Below are 22106 nucleotides of genomic sequence, written 5' to 3'. Positions count from 1 at the left end.
ACCAGGAATGACCACTCTTCGATGACATGTCACTTGTGCCCTCACAATTTGGGGGAAAAAAAGAGGGGACAAGTGACATGTGGTCTTTCATGATGATTTCCTGCAAATCTCAACATACTTGTGTCCATAGGGCTGATCCTAGAACGTAATTTTCGGAATGCTGTTTAACAGAGAGAGGCAGCTTATGTATTTAAATTACAAAAATATTTTTTTCAATGCAAGATGCAGATTTCAGTAGCATTGCAGACCTTGTCTTAAAATAAACTTTTATACAAACATTCATAAATAACACTGAATGTAACTATTATTTGTTATTCGGGTATGCCATAAAATTGTGTGTATATTGTCTCAATATTAATGTACAAAGAAAATATAGTGAAATATTGTTACTACTTTTGGAGATATAATATGTTAAATGCCATCATGTGGTGCTGGTTTACTTGACAGACAGAGTGGCTTTGAGAGGTTAATTATGAAATTCACTTTTACCATGTAATAAATGTGGAATATTATGCAATTTACAGGACAATTGGACTAACATTCATGCTTCATTTTTGCAGATCCTACATAATATCCGGATTGTGGAAAAGTGTCAGTAATTAAATTTGAACAGATATATCTGTATCAGCTCAGCTCTGATTGTCATGTATTCTTTCAGTCTGTCACCAACGAAGATGTTACCTTTGAAGAACTTGGTGGTGCCAAGACCCACACATCTGTGTCTGGAGTTGCTCACAAGGCATTCGAGAATGATGTAGATGCGTTACTCCAGCTGAGACATTTCATGGGATTCTTACCTTTATCAAACAAGGAACCAGCACCTATAAGGGCATGTAATGAACCTAGGTAAGTAGTATTTTATACATATATATACATTTGTATTTACATTCATGTAAAGGTAAAGTGTTCCCCTGTGCATAGCACCACGCCATGAAGGCGTATAGGGGGTGTGGGGGTAACGCCCCACACTTTCTTGATCCGGTCGTGAGTGGGGGTGATGTGATCAGCATCACGCCCCTCACCACCTTTACCCCCCAGGGTTTCCCCCAGGTACCCATGTTATTGGACGCTGGGTAGGCGCCGGGGCCGCTTCCACCGTTAGAAAAGTTCCCGGATTTGAACCGGCCGGGGATCGAACCCGGGACCTTTAGCATGGTAGTCAGACGCGTTACCGACTGAGCCACCGTGGCCACATTATTTACATTCATGGCAGAACACAATTCAGAATTGGCCATTTATCATTCACAAGTGACCTGTTGATCAAAGATATATCCCATAGCCTGGGGAAATATGTGTTAGTTTGTTTATTCACCTGATGATTAAATATCCTATTTTAAATGTAAGATGTATAAATTAAAAATGAGAAATTTTCACATTCATAAAAGAGATAAAATCTCTCACCACATGTTAATAACATTATAAAAGAAGTAAAGTGAGATGTGTCTAGACATGTACCTCTGTCGTCGTTCCAAATTTCCAATCCCACTGGGATCCATCATGGAAGGAGATTAAATGAACATATGTTAAATCATATAGCATTCCCGTTTCCCTTTTTTTTAATGTCCATATATACAGTGGAACCTCGATTTTACGTTTTTAAGGGGACCAAGCTGAAAAAACTTAAATGAGGGAAAATGTTAAATCGAGGAAAATTTTATAACATATTGCTATGTTGGGACCATCCAGATTGAATGTGTAATGCAGGAAAATGTAAAATCTGGTAATGTAAAATTAGGGTTCCACTGTATTAATTTTCAGTATAATAAACTAATAAAGTAAATACATAAGATTCAGATAAACACTATTGCGCTAATCTGATATTAAATGGCAAAAATATAGATGTTTCATTTACGTCCTTAATTATTGTATAGTACCAGGTGATTGCTGTGTGTTTTGCTTCAGAAAAATAAATTAACTATACAAAACGAGTGTACACGAATTGTACTTTTTGTATTCATAAATTCATGGCAAATTCTGCAAACCATTACAGGCTATTTATGGAAAGATGTGATTGATAAAGTATTTGTAATTTTATTAATATTCGTATCTCAATCAATTCTGATGCTCATTTCACCATGCCAAAAATGTGCAATGTCCGATTTAACGGGGGGATGCGGGAATTCCCCCGCCACAATTTTTTTTAGCCCAGCCGTAAGGAAAAAAAATTAATTCCTGCCAAAGAAAATTAAATTTGAATCATCTTTACTATTTCTTAACTATTGAACACACACCACTCAAAGTCATTCTGGAAAACAGTTAATTAGCCTTTAAGACAATTGCATCCTACTTTCCATCTGAAGTTCTATTTTTAAATAGATCCTTGTTTATTATTGTCATGTGCAAAGGTTTTACAAGAAGCTCCTAGAGTAATGCTCTGTCCATTGTCAAATAAACTACGAAAGCTTGCCTACCAACGTGGCAAGAAGAGCTGATTTCATCAGCTTTATTTATTGGAGGTACATAGATCACAATTTCTCACTGCACCCCACCAAGTTGAAGGCGCAATAGGTATTTGGTCAAGTTTTATCGGTTCTACTAATTGAATAGCTCTTTTTGTGTCTGGGTTTGGTTTTTCTTAGACTGTAAATATACTGTTTCTAAGTTACGTCTAAATGTTATCATAAGATTTAATGCCCTAGATGCGTAGAACTGGAAAGCAATAGTAGAGTTTACTAACTAACATCCCCCACCCCCCAAGCTTAAAGCTTAATTTGCACACTGAAGGTGCACATGGAAGTAAAACTCCAAACAATTTTGGCTATTATGGAAGTGATATGATCAGCACCATAAACCATCCAACTTTGACCTCATCCTCCCCGAAAGGGCTGCTTTATGCAAAATTGGAAAATTTCACATCTTAGATCACCCACCCCGAGAATTAAACTTATGTTCCCATATGGCAGTCAGACATCTTTCTGGCCAGGCCACTGGATTTCCAGTGGTGATAAAGTACTAATTAAAACTATTATTTTTCGTAGTGACTAAAACCTTTTAGTTGCTCAAAATTTTGGCACAATATCACTTGTTTCTTTTTCCTAAGTTATGTGAAGAATAAAATTCAATGTCATTTAAGACAAATAATCAGTAACAAAATGATTAAAAACATACTGACATTCATGTTACTGGGCTTTGGACATGGTTAAATATTAATATACACATGTGATGTTCTTAGATATTCAAATACATGTGTATTTTATTCGATTAATTTCAGTATGGCGTAGTGGTAACATCATCACCTTGTAATCAAGGGGTCCCAGGTTTAATACCTGGGGGAGGTATGTTGCACAGTGGTTCAGATCCCACTTTCTCTCTCTCTCTCTCTCTCTCTCTCTCTCTCTCTAGGTTCAGAACTGATGCCTGTGTATAAAGTCAACTTAAAACAGCAATTCAAACAATTCCGTGACCACTGTTACCATTCACATTGAACTTGTAGTTATCTACTTGGCATGCTTCTGTTACACCAATGCCCACTAGGTGTGCTGGATTGTTTTACTGTGTTGTCTGTTACTGCTTGGTTTTTATTTGCTCAAGTAGCAGAAAGTACCTGGAGGGTAAAGGTGGCCAGAGCGTGGTTCTTGGTGCTCATTGCGTCACCTCCAAAATGGCCCGGATCGATTTACCAGGTAGCAGAAGCCAAGTGTGGCGGGATTGCCCATTATCAATATTTAGTTTAGGGGGTGGTGGTAATGCATAGGTGCACTTTTCCTTGTTTATTGTGTCAATTAGGATGTCTGCTATGTGCTTGGTGGGACACTTTCCTGATTTGGTGGTTGTAGCAGTTACTTCACGTCTTCCACTAATATCACAAAGCATATCACAACTTGTCTGATAGTAATTACAATATATATGATCCACTGTCTTGTGTACCATGGAAGCAAAAGTCTCAGTATGGGTGTTGTTTTCCCTTTTGAAACCAAATCATCCTCTTACATTACCATGCATATATATAATGCAGGCACATATATTCTAGGCGAGCTAGGCTGTCTCTGAAGCCCAGACTAAATACAGAAATCAATCGACTGGCAAATGTGACTGATGTTTCACTCTTAACTAACAACATTAGGGGAAAACGATAGTTTATGGTCACATTTACTTTAAACTATCACCAGGTTTCTTCTTTTAGATTCTTCCCCAACCAGCACCTGACATATTTGAGTGGTTTCTAGCCCAAGTGCTGGACAGGGAAGCTTCATTTTACCACGGAGATAAAACCTTAACAGGGATGCCAATTCGCTAACCAGCATGGGATTTTTTCCAGGATAGGGAAATTTTGAAACGAAACTACAATCACAGGAATGGGAAACGGGTGGCATGTGACAGGGAAATTCCTTTGGCCGAAGAAGGACAGTGTCCTATTAAACACATGCAGAAGCAAGAGATCACTGTCCTTCAACCAACCACGTGGTTTTGATCCCCTCAGCTGCTTTATTTACAACTGGGGATGATAAAGGTGAGGTCCATTCGCAAGTGGGAAATCATGTTGAATTACGTTCCGTACTGTGCGGATTTTATTTAGTGTATTGAGTGAGTGAATTACATATGTTCTGAATGAACTGTGCTGTGTCGTGTAGGGATCGAAAATGAGTAACCTAATTAACAAACTATTGATGAAACAATTTACTTGGCTTTCGGGTGAGGATAAGCTTCAAATCGTGAAGATGTGCGGACCCCTGGCATCCCAAAGAAGAGAAGAATGGTTATGATTTAGTTTTGTTATTTAGTGTCGCTTTTCTGCCACTTTAGCTAATCGTAATGATGAGGATGAGTGAATACGATGAAATTGATGAAGGGTCATGCACAAGGAATACCCCAAGCCTGGATTTGAAGCTGGGGCCCCTGGCATCATAGTACGCTGTACTAATAACCATTTTACCACAGAGGTCAGTAAGAGAGGAATGGAGTTCCTGTTCAAATTAGATATTCAAGGTAAGAAGTTTATAATAACCATGAAATACTTGAAATCCTTTCCTTACTGTTTCTATGTTAATGAAAGAGTGACATATTATAATTATTTGTAAATTATAAGGTACATGTTTTTAATCACAATGTCGCATCACTTCAAACTCCAAAAAATTGAACGAAAGAGTGCCTCCCATTCGAACATTATGATATGAAGAGAGAGAGCCCAGGTTTTGAATCCAGTATACGCCACTGATATAATGTCTGTTTCAAATTAGCCCCTGTTAACCAATTTCTGCTCGTAAATGCTGGGAAAGAGCCTACATATAAGTTTTGCATGGTATCTTAGACCAAGATTCAACCTAGCCTCTCGGTTACCATCCCTAATATATACCCATTCCTTAGATCCCACAGATTTCAGACATTTTCTACTCCAAACCACTATCCAACAAATAGTCAAGCACTGGTGCCTTTCTTTTCCTTACATGTTTCGCTATCTTCTCCCATCATCTGTCTGCACTACAGTATGACTCCATATTTTTTTACCTCCAATGAACATGCAGACAGACTTTGAAATCTAGAAATTTTAATATTTTTGTAGTAAGTGTATATTGTTGCATTCTATTTTCATCTGCCTTTTTATTGATTCGAGTCTTTTTGTGTGCATATCTGTGTGTGTGTGTTTTTCTGTGTAGCCAACCTAAATTTATTTTTATTTCTCTGCAGTTACAATGATATTCCATCACTGGATACAATCATTCCTCATGAGCCTACAGCGGCATATAACATGCTGGATGTTATTTTGTCAATTGTTGATGAAAGAGACTTCTTTGAGATTATGCCAGATTTTGCTAAGAACATAATTATTGGTTTCGCAAGAATGAATGGAAGAACTGTAGGCCTAGTTGCTAACCAGCCAAAAGTAGCTGCAGGTAATATTCCATTGAATTTGTGTTTTATTTGTTCTTTGTGTATAAATTCTGATGTCTTGCCAAGAATCAGATGTGGGATGTAACACTGAATTCTCCAAAGTGAAGAATTTTTAATGTTTATAGCACACCATTGATTATAGTATGTGTTTTACAGGAGCTTGTGTCTGAAAATCTAAAAATCCAAGATTTTTTTTAAAAAAATTGAGACCCAGAGTTTAAAGTAGGGATGGGACTGATTAATCGGTACTCTATCGGTATCGGCCGATATAGGCATATTGGTGTATCGGTTTATCGGTAAAATTACCTATTATTTTACCGATCTGATATATCGATAAATATCTTATAATTTAGTGCAAAATTCTGCCATTTTGTTGTAATTTTTATGGATAATTTCCATGCTCTTCTTTCTAAAAAGTAAATGTCTAAATATTTAGCTTCTCTTGCACTGCAGTCACCTCAAAACACACATTTATTAAGGAAATCAATGAACATTTCAGGTTCTTCAAGGACCATTTCTAATTTTATATCGGATCGGTAGAATATCGGTTATCGGTATCAGTAAATTTTATATCGGTACTTTATTGGTATCGACCAAAATTTCATATCGGCCCATACCTAGTTTAAAGCAAAGAAACGTAAAATCTGGAATATAAATTATGGTTCCACTGTATATTTTGTAATGTGGGCAACTTTTCAACAACCTGAATTAGTGTTTACATTATGGGCAACGTTCAGAGTTTCATAAAATTCTATAAGTGATATAAATGCTAGGTTGTTCTCTGTAAATCACATGTACTTAATTACCAATTGTACTATTAACATGAACAAAATATGTTTGAATTTTCAATTTTACGTACACCTTTTACTGGAAATTTTCAGGTAATATTTATATGCAAAGTTGTAACAAGTCTAACAAATTTAGCAAATTAATGTTTTAAATCTTATAAATTACTGAGAAGTCTTTAAATTAGTACTATGAAATCATGAAAATCTGTTCTTCAAAAAACCTGATAGAAATTTAGATTTTTTTAAATGGTTATGTTTTATGGAGGCACATATTTTTTGGTAAATAAAAAAGCAAAATTTCGATGCAAAAACCAGGTCAATTTCGGGTTCAAAAGCAGTAAATAAAATACAATTTCCCTGTTATAGCGGTGAAAATGTTGTATATAAAATAATATTTTGGTTTTAAAAATGTCAGTGTAATCCCAAATTTGATTTAAAAACTGTACTTACTTCACAAAATGAACATATCCCTTCTAATAGCACATTTGTGTCCTTGCCTTAATATTAAGTTTATTCCTGTATAAAGGGATCCATTTTTGCTTCTCAAATATTTACAACAGAATTATCAATTTTCCGTGAATTTCATAACTCACAGGATAATTCTGACTTCAGAAAGTGTCACGTCTGTAAATAAACAAAATTTCGTGTTTGAGAGTCTATTTCGCATTTTGCAGTTCATTTCGCATCATTTTGTGACAAAACAGGGTAGGAAAATGCACCTCACACCTTTCAGAAACATGAAAAATGAACATTGCAGCATCTTATTACACGTTTCGTGTTTTCGTCAAAAACGAAATATGCATGCCTCTATTAATTTAATTTGGCACATATTTACTATTTTCAGGTTGTCTGGACATTAACTCTTCTGTGAAAGGGGCTCGTTTTGTTCGATTCTGTGATTCATTTAATATCCCCATTATAACATTGGTTGATGTACCTGGGTTCCTGCCTGGTACTACTCAGGAATATGGTGGCATTATTCGCCATGGAGCCAAGTTATTGTATGCATTTGCAGAGGCTACAGTTCCGAAAATAACCATTATTACGAGAAAGGTGAGTTGATATCTTGAAGGTACAGAGCAGATTTTCTGGTCTTGCATTCTATGATCATTATATCCTGTTAATTTGAGATGCATGGTGACTAATGAATGGAACCTATTAGTTTTCCCTAATAAAGTCCATACTAATTGCCCATGTAACCACGACCATAGTATGAAATTAATTTTTAATATATTTTCTAGATATGTTTGAATTTCCATACCATATTTTATGATTAGGACTTCATACATCAATGACACTCCTGCTGGCACAAATGGTAAAGCATACACAACCACAGAAATTCTAGGTCTACAAAATCACTTGCAAATAGAAATCTAAAATTTAAGTTTGATTCTTTAAAACTTATGTAAATAACAAACTATGCTCAAAGTAATCTTTTATGAACAAAAACCTGGTATTCGGTTTGTACTTCTATTTCAGTGAAACCCTGATTTTACATTTTCTCAGTTTAGCCAGTCTTCGTGGATAAGTGGTTAGCAGCATGCTACGATGCCAGGGGTCCTTGGTTCGAATTCTGGCCTGGGCATGGGTGTTCTTTGTGATTGTCCCATCATCAATTGCATCATATCATGACTCATCCTCATCTTTGAGCCCACAGTGGCAGAAAAGCGAAGTAAAATAAACTAAATCAATCAATCTCAAGAGTTTAATTTTTCCACTGTGGTCCCCTTAAAGCATAAAATGAAGGTTCTGCTGTTCATCAAATGAATCTACTTAGTTCCTTAGCCTGGTTTGTCAGGTCTGTATATTTCCTAAACTGCATTTGGTCCAGTCTGTTACCTTTTCCTCACTAAAAATCATTGGACAGTTCTTATGCCACTTAAAAACGAAGAAAATGTCATCTGTGTGGCAGCAAAAAACAAAAGGAAGCATAGAAGTGTAATGATCCTGCGAGGTCATCACAATTTTTTAGTTTCTGAGTGTATTATTCCATGTTAATTGCTAATTCTTTCAAAGTTATTTGTGTTAACCATTCATTATAAATGGTGTTATGATCTATTATTAATGAGGTCAGGTGCTCTGTGTTAGCATATTATGCTGAGTTGTAATGTTAATCTGGTCCTGTGTGGTCGCAAAGAATTTGATTTATCTTATAATTGTAAGAGGCACATGTCAAAGAAAAGGGCCAATATTTTTTTAAAAAAACAAAACAAGAAAACAATAGGAGAAGAAATTCATTGTGATTGATAAACAAGTACATACTGGGCTATTTTTCGACGTAGTCACCATTAACCTCCCGATATTTCTGATAGCGTGGCACGAACTTCCGTATACCCTCTGCGTAAAAATCTGCCGCCTGAGAGTGCAGCCAGTCCAGAACTGATGTCTTGAGCACATCACTGTTGTTGAAACGCTTCGATGCAAGACACTTTTTCAGGTGAAGAAAAAGAAAGAAATTGCTGGGGTTAAGGTCGGGGCTGTAAGGGGGATGATTGAATAGTTCCCATCGAAATCTTTGAATTGTCTCAACAGTACGAGCAGCTGTGTGTGGGTGGGCATTGTCAGTATCAGAAAAAATCCCGAGCGTAGCATTCCTCTCTGCCGATTTTGGATGGCACGTCGTAGATTATTCAGTGTTTCGCAATACACCTCTGCTGTAATTGTTTGTCCTGGTTCCAAGAATTCCACAAAAATCACACCCTTTTGGTCCCAAAACACGGTTGCCATGATTTTGTGAACTGATGGTGTTTGTTTGAATTTCTTCACTTTAGGAGAACCAGAGTGCCACCATTGCATTGACTACTGCTTCGACTCTCCAGTGGTGTACGATATCCACATTTCATCCCCCGTCACTATATGCGAAAAGAGGTCATCCCAATCTTCCCCCCAGCGGGCCAAAAAACCACTGCAACTGTACTTCTTTGTTCTTTGTGAGCATCTGTCAGCATTTTTGGTACCCACGTCGCACACATTTTGTGATACCCCAGGTTGTCAGTCACAATTCGATGCACTGTTTTCGCAGACACATCTGGAAACTCTTTGGCAAGTTCAAATATTGTGAACCGGCGATTGGAACACACTTTCTCGTTAACGCGTTCCACCAGATCGTCCATCTGAACACTAGGCCTTCCGCTACGCTCATCGTCATGGACATTTGAACGCCCTTCCCGAAACTCTGCACCATTTCCTGACCTTCCCTTCACTCATCACTGTCGGTCCATAAATGGCACACAACTCCCGATGGATGTCAGCTGCATTCTGTCCTTTGGCGTTCAGATCTCACTTCACATTTGGTGGGATTTTGTATTACGGCAGCCATTTCACCTTGCGAGAGGCCAAGCACCCTAAAGAAGTTGCACTCCACTTACGAGCGAGAGAAACAAACTCCACTTTAGGGTGAGAGGACCCACTGCACTTGCTGCGAGAGTTTCCTCCACTATTAACTGTCGGTACCCTGCCTGGGGATTGAGGCATTGGGTTACTAGGCAACCGCTCATAAGGTTTACCATTGTGTATCCCATTATCGTTAACGCTGGACAGAAACGGAATGGTAATTGTAAGTACAGGCATTGCCTTTCACTGCTTAAACCCCACTGAAAGGTGCTGGGCCTAATTAGGTCGTATACGACAAGGGTCGGGGTGTAGCTTTGACTGTAAAATTACAGGTCAGATAAAGTATGTCGGTTATCATGAGGGTGACCTTAATAGATGTCCTTGTTCCCCAAAAGTCGACAGTTCCCTGTTAAAAGCCTGCAGCTACAGAAATCGGTGTGAGTAAAGGATTGCACTTTTCTGATGTTTGTTGGAGCTAAGGTTACAACTCCAGAGGGCAGCTGCAGCAGTGTTCCTGTTTCAAGTTTACGGCAGTGTTGCTATTAAAAGAAGCCATTCTCGGTAACGGTTCCGATTGTTTTATGATTTCTCCTAGCACAAAGACTAATTATCGTAGAATTTTGGAAATCATTGTCACATGAAATTTGAACCTTCCTTAAAGTAATGAGTGCTGTTTGGACTCGAAAAAAAGTTGTTTATGTTGAAAAAAACAACTTGAAAATTACCTTACGCACTCCTCATGGACAAGATATTCTCCGTCGACAAGCGACAGTAAATATCGTAGAAGCGTGGGAATGAATGTAGAAGTAAATTGGAACCCTAGTACGAGGGCGATTCAATAATTATTGTCCCCGGCATACTTAAAGTATATGAATTGCAATGAATGATGAGGATATTGTAGCCTAATGTCTTAGATGCCTATATGCCAAATTTCAGAACCGTAGGTGCTGTAGTAAATTTGTTTTTCTCGTTTTTGGTGTGAGAGGTGGCACTTAGTTTGAAAAATTGAGAAAACCGAACAACGAGCTGTCATCAAGTACCTCCAGGAAAAGGGGCTATGCCCAAAGGAGATTTATGAGGACATGGTCAGTGTGTTGGGTGATGGGGCTCCTACCTACCAGGTGGTAAAAAACTGGTGCCGCGATTTCCGTTGCAGCAGGGAAAGCTGTCAACAGGCCCCTGGTGCTGGTCCTCCAACAACAGCATCCACCCCAGAAAACATTGATGCTGTGCATGACATGATTATGGCTGACAGAAGAATCACGGTGCAACAGTTAGCAGACATCATGCACATCTCTGTAGGCTCAGTGGAAACCATTGTGCATGAACACTTGGGATTCAGAAAGGTGTCAGCGTGATGGGTCCCCAAAATGTTATCCCGTGAACAACAGAAAGACAGAGTTCAATGTTCAAGGGCTGGTTTGGAGCTGATGGGGGCAGACCTGAACCAGTTCTGTGATAGTTTGTGACAGTGGATGAGACATGGCTCCACCACTATGATCCTGAGTCCAAACGACAGAGTATGGAGTGGCGGCACAGCAATTCACCTCCCCCCCGCAAATTCAGGGTGCAAGCATCAGCACGCGAGGTTATGGCCACAATTTTTGGGATGCGAAGGGTGTGCTCCTTATTGACTACCTGGTGGGACACACTGTTACTGGGGACTATTATGCAGCCCTAATCCCTAAGTTACGCGAAGCAATCAAGGAGAAACGGCGTGGGATGTTGCGGCGAAAAGTGCTGTTTCACCACGATAATGCTCCAGCACACAGAAGCCATGTTACTGGTGCCGCAATCCATGCTGCTGGTTTCCATGTGTTGGAACACCCTCCCTACTCACCCGACCTCGCCCCTAGTGACTTTCACTTGTTCCCGAAGTTGAAGGAGTACCTCAAGGGGATGCTTTTTCCCTCAAATGCGGTAAAGTATGCGGTAAAGCTTGTAAAAGTTCTATTGCTGCCGAATATCTAATGTGGTTTGTAACATGCGAATAATCGGGGGGTAAGAAAAGTTCTCTGGGTGTATGAAGGTGTGGGGTCTGCAAAAAGGGGGAAGGTTGTATATTCACAGGCGGGAATGGGAAAGTCGACGAGCCATACGAATGGCCGTGTAGAGGAGCTGACATTATGGGAACCACACAAAATTTTTTTCTCAAATTCCAAAGGGTAAATAACCAAAGCAAAAGGGTAACTGCTACTATCACATACGTAATCAAAAGACGGAACTGCAACATAAGGATATATAGATATTAAGGAGAAAAAAAAAATATATAACCAACTGCAGACCTTCTGTGAAACCAACCAGCCCTCGCAAATATTGCAAAACCAGAAGTCCTAGATAAAGGAAAGAAAGAGAGAAAAAAAAAATTCTGGAAGGGGGGGGGGGCGGGGGGAAAAATTTTTTGTGTTAAAAAAAAGGGGTGAATCCAAACTTTTCTTACTTTTAACACGTAAAACGGAGAATATGTATGTATATAGAACCAGATCTGCTGCCAAAAACTTTGTAACCTGATGGTTGCGTGCGTAACAAAGTAGTCAAGATTTTGAAGGAATGCGTAAAGGTCCGTGGAAATTCAATTACTCGCACGATAACAAGAAAAAACAAACCGATCAGTTACAATAGTCAGGGATTTTGTTGAGGCTAATGACAGTATTTTGTACTGTCACCTCAGTCTCTACTGAGAACCAACTTGACAAAGTAAACGTGGTCGGAACGATACACGTGTAAAAAAAAAAAAAAAAAAAAAAAAGGCTGAAATCGAATTTAACTCTTTTCTCACTCAATTAATGTAACCTCTTATCCCTCTGAGCACGGATTCTCGTTCCGTATTATCAAAATTAAACTAACACTCTAGTTTTGGGTTATATGGGATAATTACGCACACTTAGTTTAATTTTGCGACTCTAGTCGAAATTTATTACGCCAAAACCTCGCAACGGAGAATGGCCGGCGTTTCCAAGAGCAACATATACATAATATTATTCGTAACAAATTATTCCATTCATCATATAACAATAAGTGACTCGAAGGTGGGTCAACAATTCTTTGTTACCGGCAAATAACAAGATAATAAAACTAGAACACATCCGGCAACTACAAATGACATAATATATGCAATTAATTAAAATACGCCAAGGTCAATCTACAATTGCATTTTTACCACAACTCATTCATTGATTCTCGCTACCCAAAAAACCACCCATTTGACATATTAATTTATTTTGGTGCTCCTGCTAAATCCATCCGATACGTCTCACAAAATTATCTCAACACACAGGTTAGTTTGTGGTATGTTAATTCGTATTCCCAGCTTGTGTTTGAGACTATCCTATTCTCAAACTGTCATGTTCAAAGTTAATATTATTTATGTTATTGATGTTGTTTTTAACTTATGCATGTTTATTTTATATATATTGTTATAATCATCTTATCACGCTGTATAAAATACAAGAAATCAAATTGCTGTAACCATAGCAACGAGAAATAATAAGTACTAAAAATGGTGATGGAAGTAGTGAGATTTTCTGCGCCTGTATTGTATTTATTTTAAATATAACGGTTATCGTTAATTACGCAATTTTATTTGCATTGATAATCGTTCTGCAAGTTTAAGCGCAGCGACGGTTATCATGTTCACGTGATTCTAATTGAGTGAATTCCTCCTCTTTTCTTTTATGCAAAAAAAGGGGGGGGTGACCAAGCGTCACTTTCTCCACTATATCGATCGCAATATTACAATGTCCAATCATCCAAAACTGAATCGATGGTTGTTTTTACGTACAATTCTTTCTTTTGTACGTCGTACGTTACTTTCTAGATTCAATTATCTCGTAGTCCCAAAGAGAGAAGAAAAAACTGGGGAGAGTGACATTCTTGTCCAAAAAACACGCATTCACAGTTCACTTATAAAAGGTAAGCCGTAGAGTACATACCTCCGCTCGTTGGATAACTGTTCACCTCAGTTAACTTGGGCAAAATCTTCGGCATCTAGAGAAACGGGGGGGAACGTCCTCCAATTGGTCGCTTTCAAGCACGTTGAACGGTATTGTCCTCGTTTACCTCGTGTCCTTCCTTCTCAGCAACTGATCCATCCATTCTCCATACTTCGAGTTGCGTCAGACGAACCAATGAAAGTTACGTTCGGTCAAAATGGTCAATCGTCCGCTGAATTCCCAATTACCATCCTTGTATTTTGACGTTTGCTTTCGAAGAATTCCAACACTTCTCAGACGTACTAGCACTATACGTGAACAACGCAACGTTTCCTCGTAATGTTCGAAGAACTTAATTTGTGCCATGCTACAAATTGCGATCGACGAGAGAGAGAAGCACTGAGTTCCACGAGCCGCTACTTCTCTCGAAGTCCATGACGTCACACCAAGGAATCCCTCGCGACTCGCGAGCTGAAACGGAACTGCTGTTTTCGTCGATCGAGTTCGTGAAGCAGGGAAAGCCACTAGTGACCTCTATCGGTCAAACAATTAAGTAGAATTTGAAAACACTGACGCGAAGCGTACCGGAATGACATGAGGAGAAATGTGACGATATTCGATGCGGGATTTTTAACCTTATACTTGAAAATCGAGTTCGCATAGAAAATCGTCACAATTGAAATAGAGTCTCATGCCACCGCTGGAGAAAAAATTAGCATGATGGGTAAAACTTTGCAGTACGTTTGGTGCTACTGATTGATTGTTGCCAAGCTAGTTGGTTTGCACCTCCGCAGACGTACTCATGTAGGTGTAGTAGGCACCTGGCGGAGAACGTTGCAGAAGTTGTGCTTATGCACATGGTTGCCACCTCTTAGTTAGGCCTCACTTTTTACGAATCTCTTTTCACCCATTTTACATGGTAGTGTGCATTTTCCTGTAGTTTATCCATGGCCTGGCTTTCCCCCAACTTGGGGTTGACAGCATACAGCGACAGTGTTTTGTGGTTTCTGACAGAAAAGTCAGATTTGGCAGTTCGGTTCTCCATCTTATTATTTCTTTGCAACTTTCCTCATTGTGTGTGTACGGTTATGCAATATCAATTTGTCGATATTGAAGTTCAATATCATTTGAATATCAATAATCAATATCGAGTCAATATATCCAGTATCGAAAATATCAACATTTGTATGAATGGTATCGACAATATCAAAATAACTAAATATCTTCAAGTCCAACATTTAAATAGTAATTTTAACTAAAATAATCAAAAAAAGACTTGTGTTGCTCATTGTAGAAACTAAAATAGGATTCCCACAACAGAATGGAGTGGAATGATTCGCTATGCATTATGTTCTCAACCTGTACATTTATTGAGGAAGGAGGAAAAATGAGTGAATGGGGCTGTTGCAAGAGTACAAGTCAAGTACAAGGTTGTTTCTGAGGACCGTCATTGATCTCCGTAATATCAGTGTAGTCAACGTTGATATCAAGGCGGCCTCTGTGGTGAAGTACCTAGCATAGCAACGGTCTCAGATTTAAATCCTGGCCTGAGTGTTTGTGAGTGTCCCTTCATATCAATATACAATATATCGAAATATTGCACAGCCCTACCTATATGTTACCCTCTCACCTGTAATTTCTAATTGATTCACCTCAGCTTACCATCCCCTTCTTTTCTCCACTTAATATTTTCACTAATATACTACTGCATGTATCCAGATGTTGCACACTGTTGATTCAGGTCATTATTAAGCACTATTATTTAATTTGGTTTGATTGACAGGCGTATGGAGGTGCATATGATGTGATGTCATCCAAACATCTCCGTGGTGACATTAATTATGCATGGCCCACAGCTGAAGTTGCTGTGATGGGGGCGAAGGGAGCCGTGTCCATATTGTACAGAGGCCAGCCGGAAGGAAGGAAGCAGTATGAGGCAGAGTATATCAGGAAGTTCTCAAATCCTTTTGCAGCTGCAGTGAGAGGTAAGGACATCTGTAATGAGTTAATAAAAGGACTAGCATGAATAAATACCGTATTTACTCATGTATAATGCACACTTTTTTCCAAAACTTTTACTCCCAAAAACTGTGGTGCGTATTATGCACGGAATAATTTGGACAGCCAACATGATACCATGATTTTGTGACACTTGCATTGACTTTTCATGTTTACGGAACCCTATCATGTTATATATTGTTGTAAAGCTTAAATCCTGCAGTTTCTGATTATGGCAACAGTATCCCATTCAAGATGGTGTCAGGGGTCCTGGGTTCAATACTCGGTGGAGGCACATAGTGGTTCGGATCCCACTTTAAACTGTAGGTCCAGTCCGAATTAGCATAAAGTGGACTTAAAACCCAACTCAATCAAAGATGGTGACACTAATGTGCAATGTGGTTGAAATTAGCTCATCACAAAATGAAGGAACGTTCTGATTTTTATGGTACTTTGGATGAAAGAAAAGATAAGGAAAAAGAAAATAATAATTAAAATGTATTACTGGCCAAGTAATATTATATATATGGAGTGTGTAAATGCCTTAATAGAAGAAATCTTGTGCTGCTAACTGGTAGTTTGAGAGTCCTGAATGTGACTCGTATAAATGTTACATTAGTCATGGAAAAAGTATGTATTTTGAAGTTTTTTTAGAAAAAGTAAAGAAGGAATGAGCAAAACCACATATTAAGGTTTCGAGGCCATTTCCCACGATTTTTTCCTTTGTAATGAAATGTTCTGCGACACCCAATTAAAGCCTGTGCCATTTTGGCAGAATTCGAGCATTCACCTCCCGACACATGGGATGCGTATCAGCGGTATTTGTTGGGCGATAAATAATAGAAAATAACTTCCTGAGCACTGCAAATCCGTAACATAATTTTGATCTGGCTTTCTACTATTACAGAATAAATAAGGTGATTAAAGAGTGAAAGCTTTGGAATGCTGGAGGGGAGGGGGTGGCGTGGGTTGGTGACTTATTGTTTACACAAGAGGATATTCTCCTCTTGGTCCACGTATCAACAGGTGACTCATTGAATAGGTATGATGTCATTCATTCTTGATCAGCATAGAAACAGCTTTACGATCTACAACTAAGAAAGCCATTTCTTAGAAACTGGATTGTAATGTGCATTATATTTTTTGTCACTTTTCCCCATCAAAAACCAGGGTGCGCATTATACACCCATGCGTAAATACAGTAGTATTTATGATTGTGCCCAAATGAGGAAGCTCCATTTTTGGATGTTATTTTTGCCAAATTGGCACTATTTCACAGTTTTGAATGCACAGAAAATGTGATTGTATGATTTATCATTACTAGGGCCCAGATAGTTATGCACTTAAAATACTTTAAAATATGCACCAAAATGGTTCAAAATATGCAAATAAACATGCACTTTAGGAAAAACATCTTACTCTTTTAAAATGCTATCTTTCAGAAAGAAACTTGCTGTACTTCACAAGATAAAATTGGACAATATTTTAAGGCAATAGTATCGAGTCAGTCAATATCATCTATAGACAGTACAGTGCTTTGTTCTCATTTCTGTCTCAAAAGGGTAGTTGTTGAGTGTTCCTGCAAGAATGAGTCATATCTTCTCGTTTTGTAAAAGAAAATGGAGAATAAACAGCAGTGCTGGATGGAAATAGGAAGTTTTTTTTATTAAAAAGCAGGGATAGTACCAATTAATCAGTATCAGTCGATAGAGCCGTATCTATCTGTGTGTAAATATATACAGATAATTTTACCAATCCAATATATATATATAAATTTCTTATAATTTGGTGCATTACTTTGCCATTTTGTTAGGATTTTTATGGATATAAACATATAATCTTCTTTTATGCCGTACTTTTTTAAGAAGTAAATGTCTAATGCAGCTTCATTCGCATTGCAGTCGCCTGGTAACATACATTTATTAAAGAGGTCAATGAACCATTCAGGTTCTTCAAGGGCCATTTGTATATCAAATCAGTAGAATATCAGGGTGGCTACTTACCGGGAATTCCTGGAATTGTGCGTGAATTATTGGCTCCGGGAATTATGCATGAATTTCTCTCCGTAGATGTGAAAAATTGCAAATTTTATTAATTCAAATCCCACTGAATTTATATATATGTACAAATGCCCTGATGCAAGTTTTTCGTAGCTTAGCTTGTGTTTTTATCGAGGAAGGAAAACAAAGCTGCGTAGAAAAAAAACAGAATTCTCTCAATCCATTTACTTTGTTAGTGTTCTTTGCAGAAAAATCTATCTGACAGATTATTGCAAGATATCTTGAAGTTGGTTATGTAAATTTGAGTTTGAAATTCTTATACAATTAACATTTTTTGTAGATTAATATATCTTGTAACATGTGTGGCTTGTGTTTGTAGATTCATTTCGAGTCTTGAGTATGTGAAATAGCAAATGTAAACTCCCGCACCTTCATTTAAAAATTTTAAACACACGTATGTACCATTCAATTGAATTGAATTAGAATTTTTGGATACATTGGAACCACACAGATCCCTTATATTGTTAATATATTTCTGTGCGTATGTGTAGGTGGGGTGGTGGAGGCGGTAATACGTAAGGTTGAAATAGAGAAAACATATGCTTGCATCCTTAAATTTTTGGAAAGTTGGCCTTGAAAACCGGGAATTATACTTGAATATTATCATGGTCCTAGAGTGGCCATCCTCAATAACATGTATGGGTATCAGTAAATTTTATATTGGTACTTTATTGGTAGCCAACATTTCATATTGGTTCATCCCTATTAAAAAGACAATATGCCCAACGCACTGATTCAATTTTTAGTAGTGACTTTTGGCTCTGAAATATGAAAGAATCAATGATTTTTGTGTGTATCTTGAGAACAAGTCAACTTTGGAAGATGAAACCAGTAGGGGTAACCTATCGCTCATAGGCAGCATATGATGGATATGCTACTTTGCTTTGTGCAGAAATTATAGGCATGAGGCTGAAGGCAGTTGATTAATTTGTATTGCCACTCTTAAGAATTCCATATCTGTTGGTTTACATTCGTTGCAATAAAGTTCAGGATTCTGGTGATTTCATGGAAAAAATATCACAAGATTCCTCCAATGAAAATATTTTTTTCTTCTCTTAGGGTTTGTTGATGACATCATTGAACCACGCACAACAAGGTGGAGAATCTGCAGAGATCTTGACCTCTTGGCAACAAAATCTTTGAAAAATATTCCCAGGAAGCACGGTAATATACCCTTGTAGATATTTTATTTCAAACTGGAAACCCTGATACAGGAGAACAATCCAGAATCTCAGTGGTTGGCAACACTGCACAAAAGTAGTGCATGTAATTGTAAGGTAGTGAGTAGCTGGGGCTACTACTCTTGTTATATTTGGAATCATTTAATGTTGTTTATATTACTTAAAATTGTATCTTGAAATGTTGCTGTGCGACAAAATGGCATGATTGAATTGTTGAAGTGGGGATTTGTCATGAGATGGGGTTTTTGCTTTTGTAATTCTTGAATTGTACCATGCTGCATTTAGAAATGAAAGAACAGTCAGAACATAATCAGCACACTTAATTGTAGTTCTCAAAAATTGTGAAAATGTCAACACATTCAACTTGACACAAATAATTTGAAATATTGTGAAGCATTACTTTCTTTCAAAAAATAAAATTGTAAGAAAGGCTTCAGTTCTGTAATGATATTTGTTTCACAATTTGAAAAATCTCCTTCACCTCCAAATGCAAACTTGCCTTATATTTTGTCCCGGATTTGTTTTTGGAGTTTTAGATATGTGTATGTGGGCAAATGTGTAATGGATACTGTTAAGTGTAACAACTCTCTTAAACTTGTTGGCATTTTATGATTTAATTCCTAAAAATTTTGATATCCAAAGGAAATAATTAAATAAGGAGAAACTAGTACTCACTTTTATCCACGAAGCTGTTTTTTCTTTTTTCGATTAATTTCAGGGGCCACTGCCACCATCCTCTTTGGAACTTGCTGTACTGTTGCTTGGTGTGCGTCTTTTGTTTGTAGTTCTCTGGCTGCCGCTAGGTGGGCTGTTGTTAACTGTGCATCTGGGTTTGTGTCGTTTATTTCCGGGCGATAACTGTTGTAGTAGGGGAATCCAAGTGTGGTGCGCTTGCCTACTATCGATGTTTAGTTCCTGCGGGAAGTGCATTATGGCGTGCGTTTCCTTGATTTTGGTGTCTATGAGCGTGTGGGCAGTGTGTTTGACTCGAACCTTTTGAATTTTATGGCTATTGTATTTGATATGTTTAGCAAGACCAGTAGTGGGTTGGGCTTTTTTTGCATCTGCTAGGTGCTCTTGGATTCTTTCATTGACAGATCTGATGGACCTGCCGATGTAATGTGCCTTGCATTCACACTCTGCATCGTATACACCTGGGTTATGAAGGGGGGAGAGGAAGTACCGTTTGTGTTTGTTCTGTTTATCAGCTAATTTGGAATTGGGTTTGTGTGCTACTTTGATGCCACACAAATCCAGATGCACCTAGCGGCAGCCAGAGAACTACAAACAAAAGACGCATGCCAAGCAACAGTACAGCAAGTTCCAATGAGGATGGTGGGAGTGGCCACTGAAATTAATCGAAAAAGAAAAAACAGCTTCGCTGATAAAAGTGAGTACTAGTTTCTCCGTATTTATATACTACCGCGTCTCTCTTTTCCCAATTATGAAATAATTAAGTTAAGCATTATACACTTTATGAGAATAAGATTGATAAATTGCACTTTGCAGAGGCGGAAGAAGTACGGTATACACACACACACACACCTCTTCTGTTTTTATTTGCAATATTATTAATATGCTTACTGCCTGATTGAACTTTATTTTTAAACTATTGCTTGAAATTTAGAGAAGTGATTAATATCTTTCCTATGGTGCCATGTTCTTTAATACGCATGAAGAAGAATTGTAATAATACAGAGAAAAATTTGCGTAAAACTATATTAACTGTCATGCCAACCTGTCATACATAATACATATCACCATTAATTCAATCAGCAGTGTGAAGGAGCTGTGATATTTGAGATGGTAGTCTTAAATTGTCTCTCCCCATTCCTATGGTGTGTGTGTGGACAAGATATGTCACTGTGATGCTTGGAACATGGAGGGAATTCTTTGCTGAGAATTATGTAGGTAGGCTTAGAATGTGGGAAGTTAAGCTGTTCTTTTCTCAGCATTCTGTTCTCACATTTTTTCCAACAATTGAAGATGTCACCTTTGCTTGTGTAATGAGAGAATTTACCATGTACATATTCCAGACTGTTGTCCGTCAAAATAACCACTATAAATCCTGAGTTAATATGTTGTTATATGTTACACATATTGTAATGAACTTGACAGCTGTATTAGATTCAAAATAAGAAATATTGAAAATTTGTGGACAAACAATGTAATTAGCTAAATGTATATTTTTTATGATGCTTGTAAAGATGTTATACTGCAAAGCTGATATTTTTGTACATTTTGTGTTTATAATAAAACAAATCATTCTGGTTCACTATGACTTGTGCATATTAAAAATAGAGTGCAGTAGTTAAATTTTGAGTCATAGACAGGGCTCGAAAAATTCCGGTCACCAGGTCGCCATGGCGACTAAAAATTTCAGCCTGGCGACTGTGATCTTTTGCTGTAATATGTATGAATTTTTGATGATTCTAAGTTCAAATTGCAGTTAGCAAATTATTTTTCTTTTATCAGCGTTGTGAACATTCCATAGAGTCTGTAACAATTTCTTGCCATTTGTCTTCTATTTCCTGCTTTCTCACATAATTTAGCGATGTTTTGATTACCGTGATGCTCAGCATCTTATACAGAGTGTTACAAAAGTCGCACAACCCAAACTTTGGAAATATATATCATGAAACCCGTAAGAGATATTTCACTCCGTACAGAAAATTATATAAATTAATAACTGACGGAAAGCAGCGTTCATTTTTTTCCAGAAATGAACTTCTGAGTAAAAAAAATATGTAAGAAATTATCGAAGGGTCATAATTAGACATTTGATGACTGATGCTATGTCAGCCTGTCATTTGCGACAAATATTGGTCATGTGCAACATTTGATGAATTTTTGACTGGCGATTTTATGGGTTGAGTGAAAAGTGCCATTTTTTGGACATATCTCCGTATATGGCAACACTAGCAGGTTGAAATATTGCCAACAGTCGCATGCAACAGGTGTGTATACATTTACGTGAAAAATCTT

General features: G+C 37.7%; 1 protein-coding gene across 1 annotated transcript in view; it reads left to right on the top strand.

Moving 5' to 3' along the window:
- Positions 1-20418, top strand: part of LOC145985703 (propionyl-CoA carboxylase beta chain, mitochondrial-like) — a 68091-nt gene extending 47673 nt beyond the window's left edge. The window contains exons 6-10 of the mRNA XM_083119768.1: positions 659-846; positions 5626-5831; positions 7462-7670; positions 15666-15867; positions 19000-20418. Of these exons, the coding sequence (XP_082975894.1) occupies positions 659-846; positions 5626-5831; positions 7462-7670; positions 15666-15867; positions 19000-19121 (927 nt within the window). The 3' untranslated portion in view covers positions 19122-20418. The remainder of the gene's footprint in view (positions 1-658; positions 847-5625; positions 5832-7461; positions 7671-15665; positions 15868-18999) is intronic.
- Positions 20419-22106: the final 1688 nt, after the last annotated feature.

The sequence above is a fragment of the Lepisma saccharinum genome, chromosome 3, assembly GCF_977018435.1.
Source record: "Lepisma saccharinum chromosome 3, izLepSacc3.1, whole genome shotgun sequence".
Classification (NCBI taxonomy): Eukaryota; Metazoa; Arthropoda; class Insecta; order Zygentoma; family Lepismatidae; genus Lepisma; species Lepisma saccharinum.
This window is presented reverse-complemented; position numbering and strand designations above follow the sequence as displayed.